This window comes from Ixodes scapularis, unplaced genomic scaffold (assembly GCF_016920785.2).
Source record: "Ixodes scapularis isolate PalLabHiFi unplaced genomic scaffold, ASM1692078v2 PGA_scaffold7__128_contigs__length_106722199, whole genome shotgun sequence".
NCBI classification, from domain to species: domain Eukaryota; kingdom Metazoa; phylum Arthropoda; class Arachnida; order Ixodida; family Ixodidae; genus Ixodes; species Ixodes scapularis.
In genome coordinates this window covers 105,399,628-105,427,284 of record NW_024609882.1, presented here as the reverse complement: position 1 = coordinate 105,427,284, position 27,657 = coordinate 105,399,628, and the positions used below count along the sequence as shown (strand labels likewise).

General features: G+C 44.9%; 1 protein-coding gene across 1 annotated transcript in view; it reads left to right on the top strand.

Moving 5' to 3' along the window:
• Positions 1-5,802: 5,802 nt before the first annotated feature.
• The window catches only part of LOC120836949, a 98,622-nt gene continuing 76,767 nt past the window's right edge, over positions 5,803-27,657 (top strand). Inside the window, exons 1-2 of the mRNA XM_040206063.2 lie at positions 5,803-5,845; positions 24,190-24,354. Coding sequence (XP_040061997.2) covers positions 24,247-24,354 — 108 coding nt within the window. The 5' untranslated portion in view covers positions 5,803-5,845; positions 24,190-24,246. The remainder of the gene's footprint in view (positions 5,846-24,189; positions 24,355-27,657) is intronic.

Sequence of the window (27,657 nt, the reverse complement as noted above, 5' to 3'; positions counted from 1 at the left end):
CTACATTTTGGCTTAAAGCAATCCAAGTGTGCAGAATCACTTGCCAAAATATTGGCGTCGTTATAGTAGCGGAGAGCTTCCTATAACATTTCAGAAGTGAAGAGTGGGCACGTACAGCTCTCATTGGCGGTCATGACGCACAAGCATAGTTACGGCTATGAGATTTGCATTAGCAACAAAAACATTACCGCGAGAGCAGTTTGTATTTGTGTTTAGATTGTATTCAGCAAACCTAACGTGCACAAAATATTAATATATCCACCAATATTTGATATAAAATTTGTTTCATTCGGTGTTCTATGTATGAACTTGTTATTATCCGAAACGCACGTTTACGACTTTATCAGCTGGGATGAAAAAGCACACGGGTGTGGTAGTGATTATTATCCCCTCTGTCTGGGCCCTTACCCTGGTCGTACCCGCCGCATCCGCCTCCTGTGACGTCTGACAAACTGGGACACATACCGCGTCTGCTCGGTGCTTTTTTGCCTTCCAGTTTCCAGGAAACGCCTGGGCCCGTTTGCTCGAAGCGTTAAAAGTTAGCCGCAGTACCTAGGAGAGGGGTTTTGAAATCACGTGACTGGTTTCGGTAAGGGGGATGCGGGGAAGCATGGCGGTACCCCGGTGAGTTAGTGCTGCTCGCTTTAAAACTAATATGTCGTTGTAGCTGCAATATCGGACCCGTCACTCAGCAACGAAAGGTGCAGGAGGCTTTCGCTTTGCCCAACCTCACTTAAATCGCGAAGCATGAGCAATGACGCCGCACTTTTTAGATGGTATTTCGATTCTGGCCATTCCTAAGCCTAAATGAACGCGATCATTTTCGGCATGGCAACGCCTCCGGAAAGTGGATTGCCTTGACTCAATCGGCCGGGTATTGATAGCACACAAAAGCAAAGAGCGTTCCAATAGTACCGAGGTGCATGCTACAAGCGTAGTTACACGCGTTCCACGTGCTGGCGTCCGGAGCAGTAATTGTTCTAAAGCAAAAAGTCCAAAAACGAACTTTGCCTTGCACGCGCGTTCGTCAAAGCCTTATTACGATTATTTACTTCCAATCTTTGATAAGAGGAAGGCCAGTGCGCGCGGACCGTAAAATTACACTTCCAGCGTTCTCCTCGGTGCTTGGAAAATTTAGAAAAAGGCCTATTGCGACGCTGTCTGCTTTTTTGTGCTATCAATATTGAGTAAAGGCAATCCGCTTTCCAAAGGCGTAGCCATATCGACAATTATCGCGTTCATTTAGGCTTAGGTATGGCCTAAATAGAAACACTATCTAAGAAATGCGGCGAGGTCATTGCTCATGCTTTGCGATTTAAGTGAGTTTAGGCAAAGCGAAAGCCTCCTGCACCTTTCGTTGCTGACTAACGCGTCCGATATTGCAGCTACAACGACATGTTGGTTTTAAAGCGACCGGCGCTCACTCACCGCGGTACCGCCATGTTTCCCCGCATCCCCAATACCGAGCACAGTCAAGTGTTTTCAAAATCACTCTCCTAGGTGGAGCGGCTAACTTTAGCCGCGGTTAGCGCTTCGAGCAAACGGGCCCTGGTGGCCACCTGGCGCTTATACGAACCGTGTTTTCTGGCTCTAATGCGTACCCTTCGATGAAAGAGGCTTTCCTGGCACCAGGCCTCTAGCTTATTTGTCTATGAGATAAGCGTGGCCGGGCGGACCCGTAGTACATGAATGCTCATCCTTAGAGGTCTGTTCCGGCTGATGTTCAAAAGCCCAACCTCGCCTGGGCCGCTGCCTCCACGACCTGGGGCCACTTGCTGCCTGCTATTTATTTCCGATAGCCGGCGCGGCGGTGCTAGGTCTTCCTGAAGGACGTCGTGCAACCGCCCACGTAATCTAGCGAAGTCACGGACCCGAAATAATTGTTAACTTGTCCAAATAATTCATATAAAACTAGGAAGTACATGAGTTGGTCGTGCCCGCAACACACGCGTAACCATCCGACGCAATACGTAACCAAGCTCAAGAAATCATGGCCCGCGTATTGTGCATCCGCGACACATTTTGTGCTGTCCGCGTTAAAAAAAATTACCATGAGAAAAAAACATTGTTGGCTTGCATTTATTACAGACTATTCGAACGCAGCTAGACAAGCACCAAAATCCAAGTTCCTCGGGATACCTCGTTCTGGGGATGGATTTTTATGCGCCTAGATCCGGAAGACTCTACACAACAATGCTGGACCAACTAAGGCACGTTTCTTGCTTTTAAGCCCTATGTGATGAACATGTTTAATATACTTATAATAGGATTTTGAGCGCAACAAAAAAATTATGTATCTAGAGATTGACCGAATGCATAGCGTTAGAAAATGAGAAGACTCATAAACGAAGACTGTTTTCTTCCTTCGAAATAATAAATACAAAAATCAAACCCATGTCAGAATTAGTAGCTCAAAAGTAAAATTTGCTCGTGTGTCTTGATCGCATTTGGAGCGCTATTTACAGAACAAATCACGTTAATATAAAAGCTGTGAAGTCGTGGCTCGAATATGGAATGTTGGTGTTTTAATTCATATTTAATGGGGCATGTACTAAAACAAATCTCTACTGTATGAATAAAAATACAGAATTCATAAACAGCTTGTAGAAAATGCACCTGAAAGAAAACGTTAAGAGACTGTTACTTCAAGTACTATCATAGTCTTCATCCCAATCAACGACCCCATTATCACACCTAGCGCCTTGCTGAATCAGTGTTTGTATCCGACCCTTAGCTCTCGTAGTACTCTGATTAAATTCTATATTTTTATAATAATATTGCAATTAATGCAAAGTGGAAGCGAAATAAACAATACTAAATATCACAATCCTGAAGAAGAGAACAAGTGGAACGGAGGACAAACAGAAATCTCCGAACACGGCTAAGTGATTGATGCGCGACTGCAAAAATCCGCCTTGTTCTGGTATCAAACCATGGTCATCTCCATTTCCACTGGAGCGCTGTACCAACAGAGCTGAACTGTAGTTAGTCGTCAGTACAGCAAACTTATTTTAACAGCTACTATCTGTGTAACACCAACAAGGGCCAACGACCTGCATTTTAGGGTTTTGTGATAATTGTAATATTGCACAAGTGCAAGTGAGCGGGTAATATTAACGAGCGCGTGACAAAGTGAGCCAGCGAGCGAAAACATGTTCTTTAATAGGTGTATGTCTCTCTTGCTTAATGGCATCTGGTGAAGGGGAAGAGTGCTATGCGGTGTCCTGGAGACCCACCTTGCGCAAGTACACAAGAAATGAATCCAAGACCGCTTTACGGTGTGCTTACTCGCGTTTTTTTTTTTTTTTTTGTGTCATCGGAGAGCTGAGACCAGGCACAATTCCGATGCCCTTGCAGCGTCAGGCACCTCCCAAGGCGGTGCTGGAGGTTGGCAGTTGAAATCTCATTCTGCTCCTGAACACGCATTGAAATTTTTGGTTTTCGTTTTGAAGAGCGCTTGTTTGCCTAAGGTGTGTTCGCCGCCGATCCGTGTCCTCCGGCCCACCGACTGTAGCCATGCGAGGCTGGGCCCTCCCCCTCCGAAATCAGAAGCCGGAACGCTTGGCGCCGTTCCTTCCTCGCAAACTCTATCGCCTCCTCATCTCAGAGTCGTAGTGTTCTTCCAAGCCGACCAGTTTTGTGCTGTTTTCAAGGATATGATTCTAAGCTTTCCGGGCTCTGCTGTAGGCCAGCTCATTGACCTGCAAGACACGATGGCCAGAAATGCCCTTGATTGTAAATTTATGAAAATCTCGTCGAAGTTCCCGTGCAATTGCACGAATCATTCAGACTAGGGTGCCTTCATGTGCGCTTGAAGGCACCCTAATTCAGACAGACCTGCGTCCGGTAAACTACTTGCCAAAATTTCACTGGCACCCCGAATCAGATCAGCAGCGGACGTTATATTTTCATGTTTTATTGAGCAAGCGTCTCTGAACTTATCAATAAACAAACAGTAATGCCTGAGGCTCCGCTTTCTACACTTTAGGGTTGTCGGGAACTCTAAGCTTCGCTGTCGACTCAGTCATTTCGCAGTACCTTGTGATTGCAGAGTGGTCGACCAGTGATGCAGCATTAGTACGTGAACTACGCGTCGTTCCGTCGCTCACCATCACTTTTACTTATAATTATGCTAGCATGCATTTTCGTGGTGCATGCGGCACTCTTTTGCTCCAACTTGACTGGTTTGAACTGGACTTAACTGTACGCGTTTCCAACCGTGCTCTTTTGCTCCTTGCGTGTGCTAGTTAAGTCCCCTTTCCAACTTTAGTTAGGAGGAGAGAAAGTCTCGGACGCTTTTAATGAGGCATCGCTGTTGACGCGCACTACTCTTACAATGTCTCCGTGGCGTAACCAGGAGGTTTTGTTTCCTTAGTGCACACAACATACGCGACAACCTAAGTCCTAAGCGCATCGACGAAGCTGTTTGCGCGAAACCGCCGACACCCAGTAGAGAAGATCGATTCCTGAAAGGAAACAGCATGCGGACCGTAGGCCGCGATCAAGACAAGCCGTGGTTGCTACATCCAAAAGTGCCGACGCCCGTACATACAAAGTGATTCTCAAAAAAAAAAGAAACTGCAAGAACACCGTGGGCGGTGATCAGGAGAGGCGCGGTGGCAGCAGTCGAAAGCGCCGACGCCAAAGGAAACAGACAGCTTCTGCAAAGACATTGAAACCCTTGGCAAGACGCTTACGAATTTTGTCGAAAAAGCGCAAAACACAGGCAATTTAGACGTATTTTTTCGTGTATCAGCACGAGGACTGTCAGCCTTAGTAGTATAACATCAGCGGCGCCATTTGCGCGCAGGAGTATTGCATGGTGTGCAGACTTACCGTCTCCTGGTCTTCATTCCAGCGCGACAATGTCAGCCCGCGAGCGCGTTGTTCGATGTCAGGACGGAGTAGTTTTCGTACTTTTGATATACAAAAGCCTACCCACGTCCAGCGCTCCTGTGTTTGTTTTATCAGCTTATACGACCCGTGTGACGTTTTAGAAGATTTTATTAAACTATGACTATTCAGTGTAAAGACAACGACAGTAACTCTGCGAAATGTTTTTTTGAGTATTTCAGCTTACGATGCTTTTGCGTTTCCTGAAGATGTGGTTACCACAACGGAACGACATGCACCAGTTTTAATAATTTATGAAGTCACTATAATATGCCATTTTCTCTCCTTTGTATATCAGGATGCTCTTGGTCTGCTGGCAGATCAAGCTCGTCTTACTTAGGATAAGGTGAACAAGGCTAAATTTTAGCAAATGAAAATGAAACTGGGCTGTTAATCTCTATATCCAGTGTAAGACACGTGAGCAATGACAGGGACCTCGCCCATATGGTGTAGCGTGGAGCTCCTGCGATCCTATGTTAATTAGAAACGACTGAAGCAGTGCGTATTTCACGCTGGCTGCAACGCCTGGTATCCATGAAATATGGCTTGGTTAGGGGTCGCAACTCTCTTGTAGAAACCTGTGCACACCTGCTCTGTCCACATTGCGATATATGCAGCTCACGATTTCTGCCTCCCGAGCATACTATAGTAGAAAGCAGTGCAGACATATTCTTGCTTTAAACATGAATTCATAGTTTTTATTTATTATCGAAATGGTTTATTCGTCTCATTTTTTTAAAATACTTCTCCATAATGTAGCCATTAACAATGAGGAATGTAGACTACTTTTTGCAATAAAACTAACAGTTTTGTTTTTAATTCCAGCTCTTTCCACGTTGACGGAATTATAATTCGGACACACCTAGGGGTTTCAATCGACAAATACATAGATTGCAAAATGACTGGACCGACCATATATGAAGGAAGTGGGAACATCTACGAGGTTTCAATTGTGAGTAGAAGTCCTATTCAATATTTTAAACGCTAAATCAACGTAGGAAAGTCGAAAGTAGGTCAATGGTTAGCGTGCCCGAATTTCACGCAGGAGTGCCGAGTTCGAATCGCAGCCGTGGTTCTTTTTTTATTAATATTTACTTAGTTTCTGGAAATATACAGGAAAAAAACTCACTAGGGTGTTACCTTTATGTTCCGCTTATGCATAATATTATTCTAGTATTTTGTGGTTGGTACGCGATGTAGCTACCATTTCTTATAAACAGTATGGCTGCAGAGGGGCAGTTTTCGCCAGCGCTCTACCCAGCAGTCACGCAGCCATCGACGACCCCGACCCCTGTACCTCCGGTTTTGTTTTGAGCAGAAGTTCGCCCTAATAAACTCTTAGTACTCTACTACATTAGCCGTCTGTTTAAGTGTAATTCCTCAGAATATTTCCCCGCAGGGGGCACCTGTGAAAGCAGGTGTTTGGAGAGTGGCGTCTCCACGGACCCCGAGCCATGCGGGTTCGCCCGCCCACGTCTGACTGTGCGTGGCTTTCCCGTGTCTGGGGAAAAGGGCATCCTGGTGGTTGAGCCGAGCCCGGGGCAGGGTTGGACCCTTCGGGGCCCCCCGGGCGAGGCAATACACCACTTCGGCCCCCGCTTCTCATAGACGGGAGTCCTGGTAAGGCCCGGCCAGGATGATTCAGTCTAGTCGCCACATCTTCTACTATCCCCTCCCTTCTTTCACCCTTGTCTTCTCCTTCTTTTCACTCTTCTCATTTCTCTTCTTTCCTTCTTCAACTCTTTTGGCGGCAAGGGCTAACCTTGGGTGGCGACAGACCCCTTGTCCAGACCCACACATGGTTATAGTTCTGTTGTTGTTGTTGTTTGCGGTTTTTATGGCGCAACAGCAACGGAGGTCATACTGCGCCAGACTAAATTAACTGATGAAACTCCTATAGTTACTTCATTACAAAAAGATGATCCTGAAACAACTGGGATTAGATCTGGTGTATAAGGCCAGTACTAGTAATATATGATAAAACTCGATCAAGAGGAACGAGAGGGTGCTTTCCCAGCAAAAGAGCGGGATGAAATGGAATACAAGATCTAAAAAACTCAGGAAAATGAGCGCGTCGTTCAGTGTCGAATTCCGGGCAGATCCACAAAATATGAAGAATAGTAAGATTGTCTCCACAGTGCTCACAAACTGGTGGATCCTCCCCACAAAGGAGATATCTGTGTGTAAGGAAGGAGTGCCCGATTCGAAGCCGGCACAATACAACTTCGTGAAAGCGGTTCTTAAGTGAGGACCTCTCCCAAGACCCAAGGACTGGTTTGCTTACATGGAGCTTGTTATTAGTCTCCATGGCCCACTCTGTCTGCCACAAACTAAAAGTGATGACTTAATTAATGATTTGATATCCTGATAGGGCAAGCTTGCTTGATATTTAGAGAAGTTACCTGAAGATGCAGCGAGCCTGTCTGCCTCCTCATTACCCTTTATACCCATATGACTCGGAACCCAGCAGAATTTTATAATGTGACACTTACGTAAAGCTCCGTTAAGTTTACCTGGTTATAGTTCCTGGGCAGTGCTAATAGCATAACGTCTCCAGCAAAGCCCTTTTTGTTATGGTGCGTTATCATTCCCATGTTGGGCTCCGTGGTGGGCGGCACACCACAGGTTCCGAAAAAACTTCGCCTCTTATGGCAGCCCCCCAAACCAAAACCCCCAGTTCTGGACGTGCCGCTAAGAGGCATCGTCCCGAACGAATGGTCATAGTAAAAGATAAAGAAGACGAAACTTTTTCAAGATTTATGGTGATCCACTCCGAGGTCCCTGACAATCCTCTCTCAAAGATGTCACCGTTCCTTGTAGCGAAAGTTCTTGACAATCAGATAGGTGGTGATTACAAAGCGAAGAAACTGCATTCTGGTGATCTGCTCGTTGAAGTTGCAAAAAAATCCCAGAGCACTACTCTTCTAAAATTGACATCGCTAGGTGACGTGCCGGTAACAGTTAGCACCCACAGAACCCTCAACACCATTCGAGGGGTGATTTCAGAAGACGATTTTACCAGCAGTGAAGACGAGATCTTGGAAGGCCTGCGGGCATCTAGAGTAGTGGCCTTGAAACGCATTATGACGAGGCGTGACGGCGCAGAGGTGAAAACTAAACACCTTATCCTGACTTTTGAACGTCACACGCTTCCTGCACTCGTCAAAGCTGGCTACCTGAATTGCCGTGTCAGACCATACGTCCCGAACCCACAGCGATGCTTCCGTTGCCAGCGTTTTGGTCACGGGTCGCGCAGCTGTCGGGGGAGGGAGACGTGTGCAAAGTGTGCGAGCTACGACCATGTGGCCGACGTCTGTGAAGGTTCCGTTGCCTGCGCGAACTGCAAGGGTCCTCACCCTGCTTACTCTCGGTCCTGCCCGCTGTGGCGACAAGAAAAAGAGATCCTTACCTTACGAGCCAAAAAGAACTTATCGTACCCTGAAGCAAAACAAAGGTTTTACTTCATTTCCAAAGGTACCTACTCCGACGCGGTGCGCAGGGGCCCTGCACCACGTACGGAGTCCAGGGCCACTCAGTTCTCTTTTGAGGACTTAGCAGGCCCCTCTCAGGCCCCGAAACAACCTGCGGGGAAGCAGGGTGCCCCGGGTAACGCTGGGAGCACACAGCCACCCCAGTTGATTCAGGCACGACCTCCGGCTGACCGGCAGCCTCGTGCCAGTAGTTCTTTTCAGGATGGGGAGCGAGGCCGTCGTTCCAATTCCTCGGAGGCGGCCCGCCTTGTTACGGAGCAACAGGGTCCACCTGCTGCTCCATCAACGTCAAAAGACGGAAGCACAAATGTGGGAGGGTCCCGGCGTAGTACGTCGAAGCCTTCTTCGGCGGGGTCTGGCCGTGGCCGAAAACTCGTGGCTCAGGCCTCCGACCAGGTCGGAACTGGCAAACCTGCGTCCAAGGTTCAGGATGCAGTGGGAGCTGTTGACATTGCTGACTCCTCCGGTCCTTCCTCGGATCAGGAGGACATGGAATGGCAAACTGCTAAATCAAAACAGAAAGGAAAAAAGCCGGTGGTTCCTCCTTAGTGCATAGCACATGCAGAATTGCTCTAATTCAATTATGAAATTTTTTATCTTTTAAAATGGGCTCTGTAATTCTTCAGTGGAACTGCCGTGGCTTATTCACTAACCTTGCAGATGTTGAGTTCCTTTTAGAAGAGTATAAGGCATCTGCCTTATGCTTGCAGGAGACACACTTGAATACATCTCACACTAACTTTCTGAGACGCTACAGTGTGTTTCGTAAAGACCGCCCTAGCACGTCCATTTCTTGTGGCGGCGTTGCGGTGGTGCTTCCAAAACATATTCCGTGTTCAGAGGTTCCGCTTCAGACGCCACTCGAAGCTATCGCTGCTCGTCTCTTGTTGCATAAAGCCATAACTGTGTGTTCAGTGTATTTTCCACCTTCTCTTTCTCTGAAGCGACAAGATCTCGACTCTCTTTTAAGCCAGCTTCCAGAGCCCTTTCTTTTACTCGGTGATTTTAACGCACATAGTACCCTCTGGGGAAGTGATCATACAGATACGCGTGGAAAGATAATAGAATCCATATTATTTTCACAGTCATTATGCATTTTTAATACTGGCCATCCTACATATTTTAGTCCTTCATCCTTGTCATTTACATGCATCGATCTTTCTATTGGCAGTGCAAATCTGCTACCCGATTTTTCATGGACTGTTGATCAGAATCCTCATGGAAGTGACCACTTCCCCATTATCTTAAAATGTAACGACACTCCGCAGTCTTCACCTACGCGCCATCCACGCTGGAAGTTTGAAAAAGCAGACTGGAGCCTTTTTAAGCAGTCGTCACTCCTGGCCTGTTCTCGCCTCGATCAGCTTTCGATTGATGAGCTCAGCCATCTTTTAACATCCCATATTCTCACTGCAGCGTCACTCTCAATCCCTCGGTCATCTGGACAGCTCCCTAGACGACCGAAGCCATGGTGGAATGAAGACTGTAAAGAGAGTCGCAAACAGCAAAACAAAGCTTGGAGTGTTCTAAGACGTTATCCAACTCGGGATAACCTGATATCTTTCCGAAAAATGAAAGCTCGTGCTAGGTACATTCGTCGGAAAGCGAAACGCGAGAGCTGGCAAAAATATGCGTCCTCTATCAATAGTAGTACTTCTTCCAAGGAAGTGTGGGACAGGATTCATAAAATAAATGGCTCATATCATACTTTCACTATTCCACTTCTTTCCAGGAATGGAAAATGCCCAAGCAATCTTGAAGAACAGGGCAACATCCTTGGCGAGCATTTTGAATTCATTTCCAGCTCGCAGCATTACTCGCCTGCTTTTCTGCAACATAAAAGGAAAGCTGAAAGTATGGTACTGAAAACATCCGGTGGTGAACGCGAAGCTTATAATACCCCCTTTACTTTACACGAACTGAACATAGTGCTCCAAAACTCTATCGGCTCCTGGTCCAGATGGTATTCATTATTATATGCTTCAACATCTCCATCCTTCCACAGTTGATATTGTTTTATACCTTTTTAATCGTATTTGGTTTGAGGGCTACTTTCCATTGGACTGGAGAATGGCAACAATCATACCCATACTCAAGCCCGGTAAGGATCCATCCTGTGCAGCTAGTTATAGGCCTATCGCTTTGACTAGCTGCTTTGGAAAGACTCTTGAACGAATAATTAATAGAAGACTGATGCATTTTCTTGAAGTAAACAAACATCTAGATGTGAACCAGTGTGGCTATCGTTCGTCTCGGTCCACTCTTGACCATTTAGTACGGCTGGAGACAGTCGTGCGTGAGGCCTTCGTTCATAGACAACATTGCCTATCTGTATTTTTTGACCTCGAAAAAGCCTACGATACAGCCTGGCGTTTTGGTACACTGAGGGACTTGTATGATATGGGTATCCGTGGTCGAATGCTTCGTACCATTGAGAGCTACCTCAGCAGGCGCACCTTTCGTGTTCAGATAGGAACAGCTTTATCTAAAGTGTTTGTCCAGGAAAATGGTGTTCCTCAGGGAGGCGTTCTTAGTGTCACTTTGTTTATTGTCAAAATGAACTCCCTTGCATTGGCTATCCCCCCATCGGTGCAGTATTCACTCTATGTAGACGACCTTCAGATCTCTGTGTCGTCTTGCAATCTGTCACTGTGTGAGCGACGAGTTCAGCTGACTATCAATAAGCTATCAACCTGGGCGAATCAAAATGGGTTTCAGTTTTCCTCAGATAAAACAGTTTGTGTGTGCTTTTCTCGGAAACGCGGACTACTTCCAGAACCTGTTCTTGCTCTAAACAATTCCACAGTTTCTGTGAAGCCTGAGCACAAGTTTCTGGGTCTTACATTTGACAGCAAACTAACCTTTGGTGCCCATATTAAAAATCTAAGATTAAAAGCTCACAAATCACTTAATATTCTTAAAGTCCTGTCCCACCGATCCTGGGGCTCTGACCGGACGTGCCTTTTGAGGATATATCGTTCGATAGTGCGATCACGACTGGACTATGGCAGTATTGTTTACGGTTCCGCTAGGCTTTCCATTCTAAAAATGCTCGACCCTATTCATCATCTTGGGTTGCGATTGGCGACGGGTGCCTTTCGCACGTCTCCTGTGCCAAGTCTGTATGCAGAGGCCAACGAGCTGTCTCTTGAGAAGAGAAGATTTTCACTGGGCTTTATGTATTCCCTGAGAGTCAGGTCCATCTCTGATCACCCTGCGCGAATGGCTGTGGAAGACATGCGCTCTGAAAGGGTGTTTCAAAACAAAGCCACAATTGTGCCTCCCTTCTCTTTGAGATTGAAAAGTGCCAGTGAGAACATGGGACTCGATTGGAGGACCCCGGTAGTGCAGTCTACTGTTGCGGGAGCACCTTGGGAGCACCCTGTCATTAAGTGTGACCTTTCACTCACGCGATACAAGAAAGCTGATACTCCAAATGGTGTGTTTCTTCAAGAATTCTTAGCACTGCAAAGTCAGTACTCCGAATATGTAAGCTTCTACACAGATGGTACAAAGACGGTATCTGCTGCTGGGTGTTCCATGATTGGCCCAACAGTTCAACTTGTTAGGCGAATCAATTCCTCTGCTTCTATTCTTACAGCAGAGCTCTATGGTCTTCTTCTTACAATAGGCTTCATACTTGATAAAAAGCTCTCTCGCTCCATCGTATACACAGACTCCCTCAGTGCATTGCATGCACTGTCTTCACTAACACCCCTCAAGCACTTCCTACTCCTTGAACTGCGAAATAAGGTTGTTGCTGCCTCAAGACAGGGATACGAAATTGTATTTTGCTGGATTCCCAGCCACGTGGGCATTCCGGGCAATGAGGCAGCAGATCGCGCAGCAAGTACTTGTGTAAAGCGAACAGTTGACCTCCACAGCATTCCTTATACAGACTACAAAGGCCTTCTCAGGTGTCACGTTAAGTGCAAATGGCAGGCTGAATGGGACCAAGAAATCGGCAACAAGTTGCACATGATCAAACCTCTTTTGAGCGAATGGCAGAGTGCACGCCACCAGGAACACTTTTTTGAGGTTGTCCTTTGCCGGCTCAGGATCGGTCACACTCATCTGACTCATGGCTACCTCCTTCGTGGAGAAGACGCCCCCCCTTGTGAGCAGTGTGGCAATGCCTTAAGCATTCTTCATATTCTAGTTGAATGTCCTGCTTATCATGAAGAACGGCTTTTGTATTTTTCGCAACTGTATCAAGAACAAGTCCCACTACACCCAGCTCTGCTCTTAAGTGATGATTCTCTTGTGACACATACTAATGTTTTCAAATTTTTAGAAAGTATCGGCCTTCTACACCGATTGTAGCTTTCTTAACCGACAGATCATGCCCATCACCCTTTTACCTTTTGGTACCCCGTTACCATCTTTTATCTAATCACTGGCTACTAAAGCCTCTTTTTTCTCTCCAAACCTTTTCCAGCAATAGTCTCGTTTTTGGCGCTCTATGGCCTTAGTAGCTTTTGCGCCATAAACACCAAATCAACCAACCAATCAACCAATCCTCAGAATATTTAAGTCCATGTTCAATATTTTGGATGAAGCAAAACTATATTTTACAGCAGAGCAGTTATCCTGTTGAAATTATTGCTTGAAATTTACTTTTACAAAATGTTTAGCAAAAGAATAAATCACCAAAAAATTTCGATTTAAATAAGACTATATAAAAACTCTCAGCGTCGAGTGCCATTGTATATTTCAGATGGAAAAGTCTGTGAGCATATTTGTATTTTTTACGTGAAAGAAGAAAATGTAAACTGTTCATGTGATTATTCATGAGTTCGTCCCCAAGGAAGCAAAAAAATCTACTGCAAGAACCAGTATGGTTATGAAATGCGCGAAAAGTTGGAGCCGATACGTCATCATAAGCTGCTAAACCACACCATATTTTTTTGCATATTGCTTTAATGATGAACGCAGTTAGAAGTTTCAGGTGGGCGATAAAGAAATACTGATTTTATACCATCAAAGCCCAAATTTCTTCCGTGATTAAACCTTAGACAGTTGACATGACATTTGGCTTAAAGGAATTGTAAGGTCGAAACCGGAAGTACTTAAGTCTTCGCGCTCGCTACGTCGAGGGAGGCTTCATGTAGAAAAACGTAATTTTTATTCTGATATATGATCTCCCGCTATTAATTAAACCTTTTATGAGCGTATGTACGAAGCTGCACTCCGAATTTTGCCAGTTTCAATGGCTGACATCCGTAGCTGCTGCGTTACGTCACAAAACGCAAAGGTTTGTCGGATGGTCGAGATAACAAACGTTCGTCGAAGGATGTCTTGTATTTTGTTTCGAATTATATAGTCTCCTAGGCCGTACCCTACTGAAATACGGTTCTTTTAATGCAGTTCCCAAGCGTGTGCAAAAAAGTCCCGCCTTTTAGCACGATATTACTCGAAAACAGTCATAAGCTTCGAGCAAACGTATGCCGTTTCGCGCAAACACAACTGCGACGGCCACCGATCGAACTAGGAGCGCTTGCAAAGCAAAGGATACAGATTTCGCCTCTGAAGCGGCACTTAGGTACACGAAGCGGAATCTGGGTACACATTTCAGCGGATTTACTGGATCGGTGATGAGGCTGCGGGTCGTTCCCTCAGAGGCGATGTCCGCGGGTCAATGGCAAACGGCGAATCGTTCAAATGCATGTCGTCACTTGACTTGGACGAGCTTGGTGAATCGTAGCCACGCTCCATTTTCACACGCGGGTCAAACAGAATCGGGCTGCACACGTGATAAATACAACCTCTGGTATCGTTTCCAGATGGTCTCCCTTTTGGTTTCGGTTTCGCTGCATAATCAAATTGATTGATCCAATTTGGACGAGGAGTGGATGAACGTAGTTTAATATCGTTGGCACACCATCACACCTCAGCTTACGAGCCTTCTCTCCGCTTAGAGCTCAGCTCGTTCGTAGCTGTCTTCTGTGAGATGATTGCTGCATAAGCGGGATATCTATCTTGACGGAAACCCAGTCCCCACGCCACGGCGACGATCCATTTTACTCGTCACTGCAAGTCTCGCGGAAAAGTGTAGAACGTCATGTCTTGGCTTGCATATGCTGCCCGGTGCTTGTGGCACCCAACCGCGCAACGAAAATCTCACCCAACCACGAAACAAGTCGAGCACAACAACAAATACGAAGCACGCTGAGGCGTTTACTCGCAGGTAAACTACGAGACAGGAATGCTCGCACTGTCTTGTGTGACGTCAGAGCTCCAATGTTGCCACCGAAAGCAGCGTTTACGCTAGAATGCGATCGGAGCTGTATAAATTCAATAACTCATGCAGAGGGGTGTATAAAGTTCAGATATTGCACGTACGATGCGTCTCAAGGCAATAACAACAATATTCAATTGTTTTCTTGAATACAAAATTTCACCGGACAATCCCTTTAAGAGTGATCCTGGTTTACTCTAAGGGTGCTTTTGTAAGCTCGGTTTAAGATTACTACTAGCCTACATTTGATACATCTATGACTCTCTTGAAAAAAGAAAATACTAAGTAGTGACACATTCGTTCAAGCCAGTACCAATAAGATCACCGAAGAAAGGATAAAAAAAGAAACACTCAAAGATCCTGTTTAACACATAATCTAGCCTAGTCGTCCGGACACATCCTAAAGGGATGCTGAAAAAAACATTTCAGTGTCTATGATAAGTGGTTCACGATCTTTCCCCGAGCCAGCAGCCGCCGGTGTGCTCGAGCACACGCAAAGAAATTGATGTCATGCTACCCCGTTTACACTTAAGATGACAGCGAAATGTGTTGGCTCCAGGGAAAAAGAGAATAAAGACAGGCTTTTTATCTACACATTGGGGTCTGGTGTAAAAGGAAAGCGATTAATTGGTCTAGTAAGCGCGTAGCTTTCACTTGTGGAGATGAAAATCCCGTCTTTATTCTCCTTTGGCCCAAAGCCCATACCTTTCACTGTCATCTTAAAGGGGCGGTGCAACGATATTCGTTTTGAGCGTTTTTCTTTTTCTATGAGCTTACTGGCACGAGTCGGACCCAAGTACACTCGCACGCAACGCCGTTGACCAAGAAACCTCTTTGTTGCGGTGTAATTTCAAGGAGAAAAGCGAGCGTTTTCTTTCAATCTCTCCTACGCAAATTTTGATGACGTACCCTGGTGGTAGCAGCATCCTCCAGGGACGATGTTTGAAAGCGACTCATAGATTGGACCCGAGCAATGCATGAGCACTCGATTTGGGCTTGTCATAATTGATAGCTGGAGAACCATTCGGGTAGTGGCCCCTGTCCAATCCCTGCGATGACGACAATAGCCGAGGCATACAATGTCTAGAACTGAGCGCGTCTCCAGTGGCTTGCCAACCCCAGCGCGTGGCTACCGTTAACATTCGCGGCATATAATCGGCTCTAGATCAGGCGGCCGCTTGTTCTGGCTGGGAGTTGAGGAGGTGAACGCTGCTCGTTTTTCTTTAATTTTTACTGCGACTGATCCTGCGCGTGGTGAAAACGATCGCGTGTTGCATAGTTCATTGGCGTCAGGGATTCGTCCTGAACGGTATTTGCGCAAAGTACGAAAATCGCTGCATTGCCCCTTTAAGTGCGAATGGAATACTATGACGTTAATATTGTTGCGTGTGCTCGCGCACATTGGCGGCTGCTGGCTCGTCGAAAGAACGTGCGCCACTTATTATGGGTATTACACTTTTTGGTTTAGTATCCCTTTAACTCTTGTACTTCGGAAAAACAAAGAACACGGGGCGTCGGATCCATGTTGACCTCTGTCACGCGGAGTATCCAGTTTTCTTGTATATGGGTTGGTGTTTCGTTATATTATTTGGGTAGCTTTGTAGAATGTATGGGTTGAAAGTTGCCTGACATTCCGTCGTCTTCTGTTCCCCTCACTGCCGTCCCCCAAGGTTGATACACTTACGTGATCTTTAAGGGCATGCTGTCGTTTTCTTCAAATTGAGCTTCCATCTTTCGTGCATACATGGCAGGAACAGGGTCTCACATAATTTTTAACTTGCTCATATCAACACACACTACAGCGCACTATTCCAAACGCACACTCACTCCTTGGGCACGAAAAAGAAAGCAAAAATTCAAACGAACCACGCTGACTGACAACTCGTTTTGAATACTTTGTCTTCTTCTACCTCTTGCACTAACGAATTTCCCAAATCACGCGCACCAATCTCCTAGACACCTAAACATTGTTTTTTCTGCCAGGTTTAAAAGTGGCGTACTGATACAGTTTTCATAATTCCTGGCGATGTGTTCGGCTTCAATAATTTCTCTAGTTAATCGATTACTCTTCCTACCTAAATTTGTACAAGATGGCAGGTGGACCTCGCACCCACAATCACGGCAGTGTATGCCCAGGTGGCCAGAGTTAGCGGTGGTGCTATTGCTTTCGTGTTCACGGAGCCTATCATTATAAGGCATCGTCCTTAATGTGTTAATATGAGCAACCAATTCGCCCAAGCTGCTACGTTAACAAGATATTTTAACTTGCGCTTCGTACTCTATCCACGGGTTAGCTGTGTATTTATAATTAGATATTCTATCGCCGTGAAAGTATTACGGCATGCTCATTTCAGAAACCAGAAGTGTCTCAATATCTGGCTGTCGTAACCGGAGTCTCCTTCCCAGTCATTTTGTAACTGCTCAGTCCGGTAATAGAACAAGCCTTTTTAAGAACATTCCTTTATGTACTTAGTGTGTTCTAACAGCCACTAAACAACCCAAGCTCCTTTGGTAGCAAGACTTTCAAACCTTCTAATAACTATTGCTGAAAGCCACGCGAACAGGGTCACATTTACATGCATTATTTATACGATACGTGAAGCAAACTGGCGTCGTTCTTCTTAGACATAGTGACAGGAATGTTGGGCAGGGAATATTATAATTGTTTTTAATTATTAGAATGCGTTAGTTTAATGTTTCGTTTTCATCTGAATTCTTTGAGTATGCATAATAAAGAAACAGATACGTCATAGATGCATACCCGCACGGGTCCAAACAGATTTGTGCCCCCAAATGAAAACATAGTTTCTTTTTTTTTTTTTTTTAAGACGTTTGGAATGTTTTTTACGCACTGTCATGCAGCACATCTTTTTTTTTTATCCTGACTACCTGCTATCAACTCAAACCAAGCTATCAGAAGCTGTGCTGTGGCTTTATATTTATTGTTAATCAACATGTGCCCCTTACACGGACGTCGGAGCACGCTCTTTCTCGCTTATCTTGGTTTGTAGCAATTAAGATGTCTATTTGATTTCTTAGTGCATGATCACCTTGGCTCATAGGGGCACGACCTTCATCAGCGTTGTCGTTAGTTTCTTGATATTCAAGCACTTCTCACAGCTTGTATTCTGCCCTTCTGTTCTCTTTTATATATTTCCTTAGGTGACATGTTTTGAGACCGTTTGTAGAAAGAACGGCAACGTTACACTCTTCGCCTGCTTAGTAGACGTTACTGGAAAGATATTTCTGAAGCAGTGCTTAGGGAAAAAGGGTCTTATGTGCCTTGAACAAGCTGCAGGACAGTGTGGAATTGATTGAGTCCACAGAAATCCTTTGAATGTAGGTGGCGAATGGGTTAGGCTATTAAAAGATGCCGCAAGTAGCGGCTGGCTGTCCGTTTCAACAACCACTTACGCGACGGATCAATTCTGGCACATAACCGCCACCGAAAATAAACAAAAATATGATGTTTTCATGATTCTCTAGACTTTGTGAACTTGTGTAGCTCCATTTATTAGTATTCTGCAATTCTCTTTAAGCAAAGGCGCGTAATGAAGTTTCACGAAGGTAAAAAAAAACAATTCTAGGTAACCAACTTAGCTGGCACTTTCTGTCAAAATTGAGCTCTTTCACAGACATGTCACGAAAATGTTACACTTATCAAGTGGATAAAAAAAATTTTGTGTGTGTGTGTGTGTGTTTTTTTTTGCCAGGCTTATTACAGAACTAATCTTGATTTCTCATATAATTGCTACAAACTCTAGGTGATATAGAGTTGCTTGATATTCGCATAGCTTATACGAAATGCTGAAGTTACATCGGGTATGCTTAATTTTTTTTTTTTTTTTGTAATACAACTTGTTAAGCCACTCAAGCTACCTAAGTACCTTTCTTAATATAAGTGATATTGACGCACCCGATGGAGACCGTTGCTTACTTGAGCAATATGATTAATATTGTGGAAAATGAAACTGCTACTTTTCATAGAGAGAACTTGAATAAAAAATCGTCTACTCAAGGAATCTAGCAAAAAAAGGAGTCGTGCAGAACTCAGGCATTTTAGTCGTCATATGATTGTCAGCCAGTTCTAATAGTAGGCTTTAAAATGGAAAAAAAAACGTGGTCTAAACAAATCTACACAAATATTGACCAACATTTGTGCAAAACCTCGATTTCAACATTCCCCCATAGTATTTTCTTCAATCAAATCTAGAAAATATTTGAGATTGTTCGGAGCCACCTCGCTGGCCCCGAGGCGAGAGCGTCGGCCTACGGATCCCCATGTGGCGGGTTCGAATCCCGGCCGAGGTGCCCGCAATCTGACGGAGGCTTATTGCGGAGAAGGCGCCGTGTAACCGAGCTTTCGGTTGCACGTCAAAAGATCCCCAGGTGGTTGAAATTAATCCTCAGTTCTCCGCTGGGGCGTGCCAGATGCCCGTTGTTCGTTTGGCACGTTAAACCCCCAAATTTGACTTTGAGATTGTTCGGCAGATTATCAAAATTGTCCTACCTGATTATTGTCACCTAGGTGAAGTTTCCAATAGTCTGCCGTTTTTTGCTAAGTGGGATAGAATGTGCTCATCTATACTTCGTTTCAACTTGAGTCCGGACTCAGCCGACACTTTGATTTGATGGGACAAGTTATTGTGAAAACGCAATTCAGTGGGGCTTTCCTGTACATGAGATTAGTTGAGCAATCATAAGACACGTACAGAAGACAAAGAGCAAGTTAGTATACTTTTGACGCTATGTTGTCGGCCTCTGCACCTCGTAGCGTCGGCTGCGTCCACACTTAAAGTGAAATAAAATATAGTGCGGCATACAAAGAAACAACTAATTACGGCAAATTTATAAGCAATTTTGTGGTGTATACAAGAAATATTCGTGCATCAGAAACAACCGCGATATTTTGGCTTTCCAGCGCAGGCTACGTTCAAGGCGCTTTTGATCGAATAGTTTAACACGTAAAATATGCCCACTTGTGAGCTCTTCCTTTAATGAAGCGATGCTACCGCTACTCGAGAAAATAAACCTGTCAATATTCTAGAGCATTCTATGCTAAATTCCCGTCTGGTCCCATGACTTCCACGTTAACCAGCGTAAAGCACCTATCTTACCTGTGAACCAATGAGAGTCGAGCCGGGCGGCTATGTTTTTTCTTAGGTTTCAGAAAATGCCCAACACGTAGAGATAAAACGTTTCACATGAATATAATAAAGATAAAAATATTTTATTTGCAACCAATTAATTTTATTGCCATTTAAAGCCTCACGCAAGAAGTTTCGAATTTAAATTTTACTACGAGGTCGCAATATAAGCCTAACTGCCCTTTTTGTTCCGTCGACGTTCTTATTGCTGGCCTCGTTCGTCCCCTCATGGCCGTCTCAGCCTCTACTGGACACGTGCTCCAGGCATAGTCTTTTGCCAGACACTCCTCACAGGTCTCCCTTTCTTGAAACGTGATTCATGGAGGAGTAGATTTCGAACTGGCTCGTGGTATGGTGTCACCTAGTCCGCCTGAGCTACGTGCCGGTTTCGCCAAGTAACTGGGTCTTTAAGCACAACGTCTTTAGCACCCAGGAATTGAACCACATGGAAGGGCCCTGTGCGCCGTGGAACGAACTTTGCTGTAATGCCCTTGTTCAAATCGCTAAAGATGTGTGCATCAAAAAGGACACGGTCGCTTTGGAGTATTGTTGCAGGCTTCCTTATTACCCAAATAATTTGTCCCTTATCAACAAAAGGATCTTGCTGCATCTAGTTATGGAGCGCAGGGGCCCTAAAATATCACCTCTTAACTCCTCCATCACTTAACGCGCCCATTGGCTGCTCATCGGTTCTTCGGTCTTCTGGCGCTGGGCTTTTAATGCGTTGGCACACTTGAGACCAAAGAACATGCCTAGTCAAGTCAGCTCTCATTCCCAACCAGAAAAAACGGGTCAAGACGGGTTTTAGTTTAAAAACAAAGAAAAAAAAACTGCGTGAGCGCGTGTAGGGATATCTTGAGTGTCATTTGTAGGAGGTGGGTAGGCAGCCAGCCAAGGCACCTTTCATTCCCCGCGAAGTTGAACAAGCAAAGTTTTGGACTTTATTTTGTTTTTTTTCGACGAGTCTGCCAGCAGGCGTCGGCCAGGGTCATCATCAGGAAGCTTCATGCTTTGTTTCGCTCTGAGGAACCTCAACAGAAAGGTGTCCAGTTTTGGCTCCTCAGTCAATATCGCTCTGTTGTTGAAGCAGGTGACATCGTCGATACAATACACTTCTGCAGCTGCCTCAAAGGTTATGAGGCTCGGACTCCAGTGTAGAGATAGGGAACAAAGACTTTGGCAGGCTCTGATCAGGTATTCCACGTTGCTGGAGAGGTGCCCTATTGAGGGCGTCTGTTTTGGTTTTTTGCAACACCTCTCCAGTGCCTTATTTTGCAAAGCCCTAGAGTCGAAGCACCCAACGCTGGACTCTTGTTTAGGCCTGGTCGGAGCTGAACGAGGACAGTCAGAAGTGATCGTAGTGAATTTCAAACTCGGTAAACTGGAAGTAATGTCTGAACTTGTCCGCTGCCGAGACCACTGCGAGAGACTCCTGCTCCTCGACGGTGTAACGTCGCTCAGTTTCCCTAAGTACCCTTCAGGTGAAGGACACCTGTTGCAGCTGACTGGGACCTTCCTGTAAAAGCACTGCAGCTATGCCCACTCGGATGATATTTATTTCCATCACAAAGGGCTGATTCATGCCCTGCAAACTCATCGCCGCGTCGTGAGCCAGTGCTTCCGTCAGCAGGGTGAAAGCTGGCTCTTGCTGGTGATTCCATATCCACATTTGATCTTCTCCCAAAAGATCGGAAAGGGGGCAGGGAAGTAAAAAAAAAGTCTTATAGAGTTCCGGTAATACCATTTTTTTAGACCACCTGAGACTGGGTGGAAGAAACACGACGACGTCTCAGGTGGTCTAAAGAAATGGTAAACTTACACCAGCTCGCCTGCGCCCTAACTGTTTTTTCATTAATCCGGTAATAGACAGCCAATCACAGAAAGACGTCCAGCTGCCTGATTGTGGGGGGTCAAGGGCAGTTAAGTACCGCCAACCACCTTCCCGTCGTTCGGCCTACATTCTCGAAGGCTTATTACATGGTTCAACAAGTTGAGCGACTGGCAGCACACCTGAACCTTGTCGGGGTTGATGTCCTGTTGATCTGATGCGATCTAGGGCATCTCGGACATGTGCGACATTGCTGCCCAACGTCTTTGAATGCACAAGGACATCGCCCATAAATGCCATAGCAAATTGGTGGTTCATTCCAATCAAGACTTTATTCATTAGCGTCTTAAAGGAAGATGGACCCCCTGCGACACCAAACGGCATCCTTGTAAACTCGAAGGTGCCCTGCTGGTATATGAATGCCGTCTTCGAGTTGCAACCTTCTCGCATGTAGTAATTGGCAAAAAGCCTGCGAAAGTTCAAAGGTAATGAACGGCTCTGCTCCCCCGAGTTGTGCCAGCAGCAAGTCGGTTCGGGGCCACGGACACACAGGTATGCTGGTGCGTGAGTTGAGCTGCCGATTAGCCTATTGCCTGATGAAAGCCTTCGGACTTTGTGGCCACCAGAACAGGCGCACTGGCCCACTGACAGGTGCTATGACGCACACGTTCTTGTTCCCGCAAGTCTTGAAGTCAACCGTCAGTTATCACTTATTTTTTGGAATTGACACAGTGCAACTTGCAACGAATGGTTGGACTGTCTCCTGTATCTTGTTGATCATCGGGAAGGGAAGTACAGCCGAGAGTTTCGGTTAAGATTGCATGACCACCAAAGGTCGCGTGACCCCTCCCACAGGTCACGTGAGCTCCCCCCCCCCCCCCCCGAGAACACGTGACCCTCAGTACCCTATTCTTCTCCTCCTCAAGAGCTGAACGTCTAATTCGACATTACAGGGAGTTGTAAACGGCTTTCATGTTTTTGTAGTCGGGGACCTCTTCCCCTTTTTTCTAGAAACGTTTGGCGATAATTGTAAATGAATTTCGTGAGGCTCTTTTCGGGGGCGCTGGGTGTGGTGGGGTAAACTCAGCTTTTAGACGTCGTTTGGCAACGATTGGCGCAAACTCGGCATGAATTGCAGCCGCGAATTCATGTCAACTTCCGAATTTTCCAATAAAACGCAACCATAATATGGCGTCCTCTTGCCATGCAGCCGGAATGATCTGCCTTTGGCAGTATTCAGTGGCGACTCCCGTAATTAAGCCAAGGTTTTCGAGCATTTTGATGGATGCTTTGGGCAACTTTCGATCACTGAAGCCTGTAAATTTCGGCAACTGCGCAGCAATTCTTTACAGAGGTCCACCAGACGGGTGGATTGCAGCCATGGTTACCTCGGGTTCGTTGGCGGAGGCACTGCAGTTGTCAGAACGAGTAGGCGCACTTGAGTAGAAGCTTGTTCCCGCTACATCGTGGATCTGTAGGTTTCTCTTAGAAGGTGGACTATGAATTCATTCGCTACTTGCACGTTGTCTATCCTCAATCTCGGACAAGCCCTACTTGTTAGGATGGAACCTTTACTAACCGATCGCAATCCAAACGTAAATGTTCATTTTGGTCCGTCGTCGTCCTTTTTTGCTATCTCGTTTTTGCCCCCGTGGCCATCTCGGACTACACGGGGAGAGTGAGCCTGGCATGGCCATATTGGCCTCTACGGGCACGTGCGTCTGACATAGTCTTTTGCAAGACACTTCTTACAACGTAACTGCAACCCCTTGTATTTTTAAAGTGCCAGAAAGGTGTTGTGCTTCAAGACGAATTTGTTGAACTGACATTTTGTAATATGTTTCAATGAAATAGCGTTCAATGAAGCATAGTTTAGGAAAATGTCGGGGCTCAATATGAAACAGTCCACACGGCCTACTCTCGCACCATCTTGGGCAATCTTGATGTCGTCTCAAGAAGGAAAAATAATGAAGGATAGAGCGACGCGGCGACTTTTTGAAAAAGTGCAGGGGGCCGGTGCAAGAATACAGATATTTAACACGAGCGTCTGTTGCGTTCTCATTTGATGCAAATCAGTTTACTATGGTTCAAGTAATAAATTCAAATATAGTGGCCATTTTTTTACATTTACATATGCTCAACCAGCTGTGAACTAAACTTTTTCTAGACGCTATGGGCTGCGGTATCTCACCTAGGAAAAAAAAAATAACCGTTTTGTATGAATGGTTTCTAACATTAGTGCTGAAGATGCAAATGTTTTCTAATCAAATATTTATCTACCGCCGAACATCTAAGTATAAAAAAGTAAAATCCTCGACCCCCCCCCCCCCCAATTGCGTAGAAGCATGGTGTATGCACTCTTTTAGTGCTTTCGTCACGTATCTGTATGTGATCAAGATAGATACGGTAAGCGGTCACTAATCTAAACCATAGATTGTTTAGACTTCTCAAGTGTGGCTAAGAGCTTTAGTTCTCCATAGGTAGAAGAATATAAAAGTTGTCTTGGGCCGGATCCGGCCTCTCGCTTTTGTGTTCGGCACATCTGTACTAATGTGTTTTGCAACTGTATTGATATATACTTTTTTTTATTAGGTGGATGCTCTAAACTACACCAGTTTACACAAAAAGGTGTTCAACAAATCGTCGCTGATGATATCCTTTTCAATGCATGTGTACTTTTTCACCAGAAGAAATGTTACTCAAGGCTTTGGCATTGGTACACCATGCTTCAGAGGCTTCAGGGGTGAAATGTCCACGGTATGTACACGGGATAGGATGAGACTCTTTAAACTATATACTACAACACCTCGAGTCTGTTCAAAGGAGCTGGCGGCTGACGGTACAAAAGCTACCACATGGTACAGCGCTCCCGTTGCCTGCCAGAGAAATGACAGTAATAAAAGAGCGTACAGGACTATTCTAGAAACGCGTGTCAAATCGTTCTTGCAACACGTACGCTTCTCACAGGGAAACAGTGAATATCGTTTTGATTCCTACTAAAATGGCTACTTGTGAAAATTATCAACGTTTGATATAACCAGTTTATTACTGTTTTTTTATGATTATAGTTTTTCTTGAAAAAACCTAAATTATGGTTTCAATTAGAAACTAGCGTTTTTTCGAGTTCAGTTGGCCTTAAGTGAATTATGAACCAACTAGCTCAGCTCAAGCCTGTTAGAAACTAGCGGGGCATACTCGTAAAAGGACATATCGAGTCATTTTAGCAATATAAAAAGTACGTACAATATTTTACGGTGGTTCAGTGAAACACTAAATTTGAAAGCCTTTCTTGGTTTCTTTTTTCTGATGCAATGATGCAACGAACATTTGCGTCGCCGGTCACGCCACCATGGCGGAGGCACGGAACGCACTTGTGCCACACTTTATTCTTTCTGCGAGGCAGGACATTCGCTAGATGTATGGAAGGAGGAGACGTCCACAGACCGCAATTATATGTATTTCATATATACACTTCAAAATACATTCAGTGGTGCAGCATTCTTCTCACGTTTAAGTGATGATGGTTAGGGAAGAAAATTCAAAGAAGAGTAACAGCAGCGCCTTCGAGAAAGTCAAACGCGAGGGCGGAGCACGGCAGGAACCAAACACGGCAGTCCGAACACGACGCACTGTTACCGCCAGTTCTCCGAGGAGGATGAGCCGCAACGCTCGGCAATGGCCGCTCTGTCAGTGCGTCCACCACGCGTTTCTACGACAAACATCCCCCGAAGAAGCGCGCTGCACCGGCATTCATATAATTCCATCGAGTGACGATGGTCCGCAAAGCGCCGGGAAAGTAAAAGCGACAACTGAAACGGAATCATTTATAATCGTGACTCTAATGCAGACTTGTGCTTATCTTAATTAGTTTGCTCGAGATGTATTTAAAATACGTTTGGTAGTACTTTGGTATCTTGCATACATATTCACTACGGAGAATTAGCTACTCTATCTTAATTTTATTTATCACTATCTTGCATTCATTATCTCAAATACATTTTTAAAACTCGAAAATATCTGCCGTCGGAACAATCTACGAAACTATGAATCGCGATCCCTAGGGGGAAAGCTGTACCGATTGCCGATTTGTAGGCGAGCGACTAAATTTCGTTTAAAATTATTCAATTATATTACGTAATTACTTCAGAGAAACAGTAATTAGACATTACTTCCAAAACGAATTGTTACATTTTCAAATATTTTTCTCTCATTAAAAAATTTGCGCCATTATCCCTTATAACATTGAGAAAATCGGGTGAAATAATATAGCTCACCCCTCGAAAACAAATATCTGCATGAAACTAAATAGAGATATGAATATAAGTACAAACTCCGCTCCAAGATATTACACAAAGCTTATTGACGAGTTTCTTCCAGGTTTGAAAACGTGCGTATTGTTGAAGAAACACAAGACTCTTCATCGTCTCTATCTACCCTTCCCAAATGCTAAAATTGAGGTTTATTATTATTATTTTTTTACGTGGGTGAGGCACCAGCGAGCGCAAATATTATTTTGATGTAAGAACGCAGATTCGGTTAGCTCTACTGTGCTACGGCGACCTAGATTCATCTCCGTAAAAATTCCTTTTGTACTCATTGCGACGTGTTTTTTTTTTCTTCCAGATATGTACAAATAAGCTTCTTCTCTCTCCTATTGGCGCCACTTCTGCCAAAAGTAGTGTATTCTTGTGGAAAACCAAGTGCTTAACACACATTGGCAGAAAGCTGCGTTCTTTTCACACCTTAGCATTTGCACTATCAGGATTTAGTTATCTTTTGAATAGACGAGTGTAATATGCTTTGAGACGGATTCGGATAGAAGAGTACAAAAAGAAAAAGATTCTATATTAACCATGGGACTTTCCAGTAGAAGCGTTTGTAGAGAACTCAAACTTGAACATCTGAGCCCGATACCCAGCAATTTACTTTGTGAACTGCCCAGACAAGAGCCTGTTTCTATTATTAGAGCTCGGTAACAATGTATTTATATTTCTTTACGGTTTCCAGCGTTTAAAACCGATAAAGTGAACTTATCGCTGCAGGTTTAGCTCGGTATAATGACTACATGTTTAAGTCGTCGTAGAGTAGAAATCCGAAGAAACTGGGGATTAGTAGCGGTCATAAATAGTTTATTACTTTCAAAAGTAATAAATTTACTCCTTCGATTACTAGATGATAAAAGCAATCCTACCAATACAAAATTTCTCCAAAATGTAATCGATTATGAGTCATTTGATTACATTTAATGAGTGTCGTACAAGTCTGCTGTGAACGCGCAAGACCCAATTCAGTGCAAGGACATCGCTTATTTTAAGCTCGATTTTTTTTAAGTCGATGTAATTTTAACGAACCCACAAAAACTCAACGTTCACATCATCGTCCCTAATAGGAGCACAGTTCTGATAACTTTTGAGGGTACAACGAGGCCAATACAAGCGCGCTTGTGCAGGCTTACATGCGGTGTGCACGAGCAACGCCCTAACACTACCATATTCTTCAAATGCCGCCACATCGAACACCGCACTGACATATTCCCCAGCGAGAAGTGCTACAACGGGATCTGTACCCAGCAACACGAAGAAGATGAAGAGGGCACCAGGCCACAAAAGAGCAGGAACTGCGTCGGAAAATATCCAGCCATAAAGAGATTGTGTTCAAAAAGAGCAATTCCACTCTAGATGTATAAGACATTACCACCCAAGAAGTGTAACAGGAGACAACAACCAGCAAAGGACAAAGAACATGAGTGACCTTAGCTGCCTCAGAAGGGCAAGGAACAAAAACAAGCACCCAAAAACTGCCTATGTGTTGGCCTAGCGACCGGAAAACAACAGGTCATGATCACCCTGGAAAATCTCGTCATAATGGGAATCTTCCAAGCAATATTAGCATGATGTCAATCCACCAAGGCCAAAATCCACGAAGTAAAAACAATAGTGACCCAGGTCATCAAGTGTGTTGACTGTTCGACCGAAACGGCCCAACTCAACTATAGAGGGTGGTAGTGAGAATTACTGTAAACAAGAGAAGAATCTCGAACCCCGCAAGGATCTTAAAATG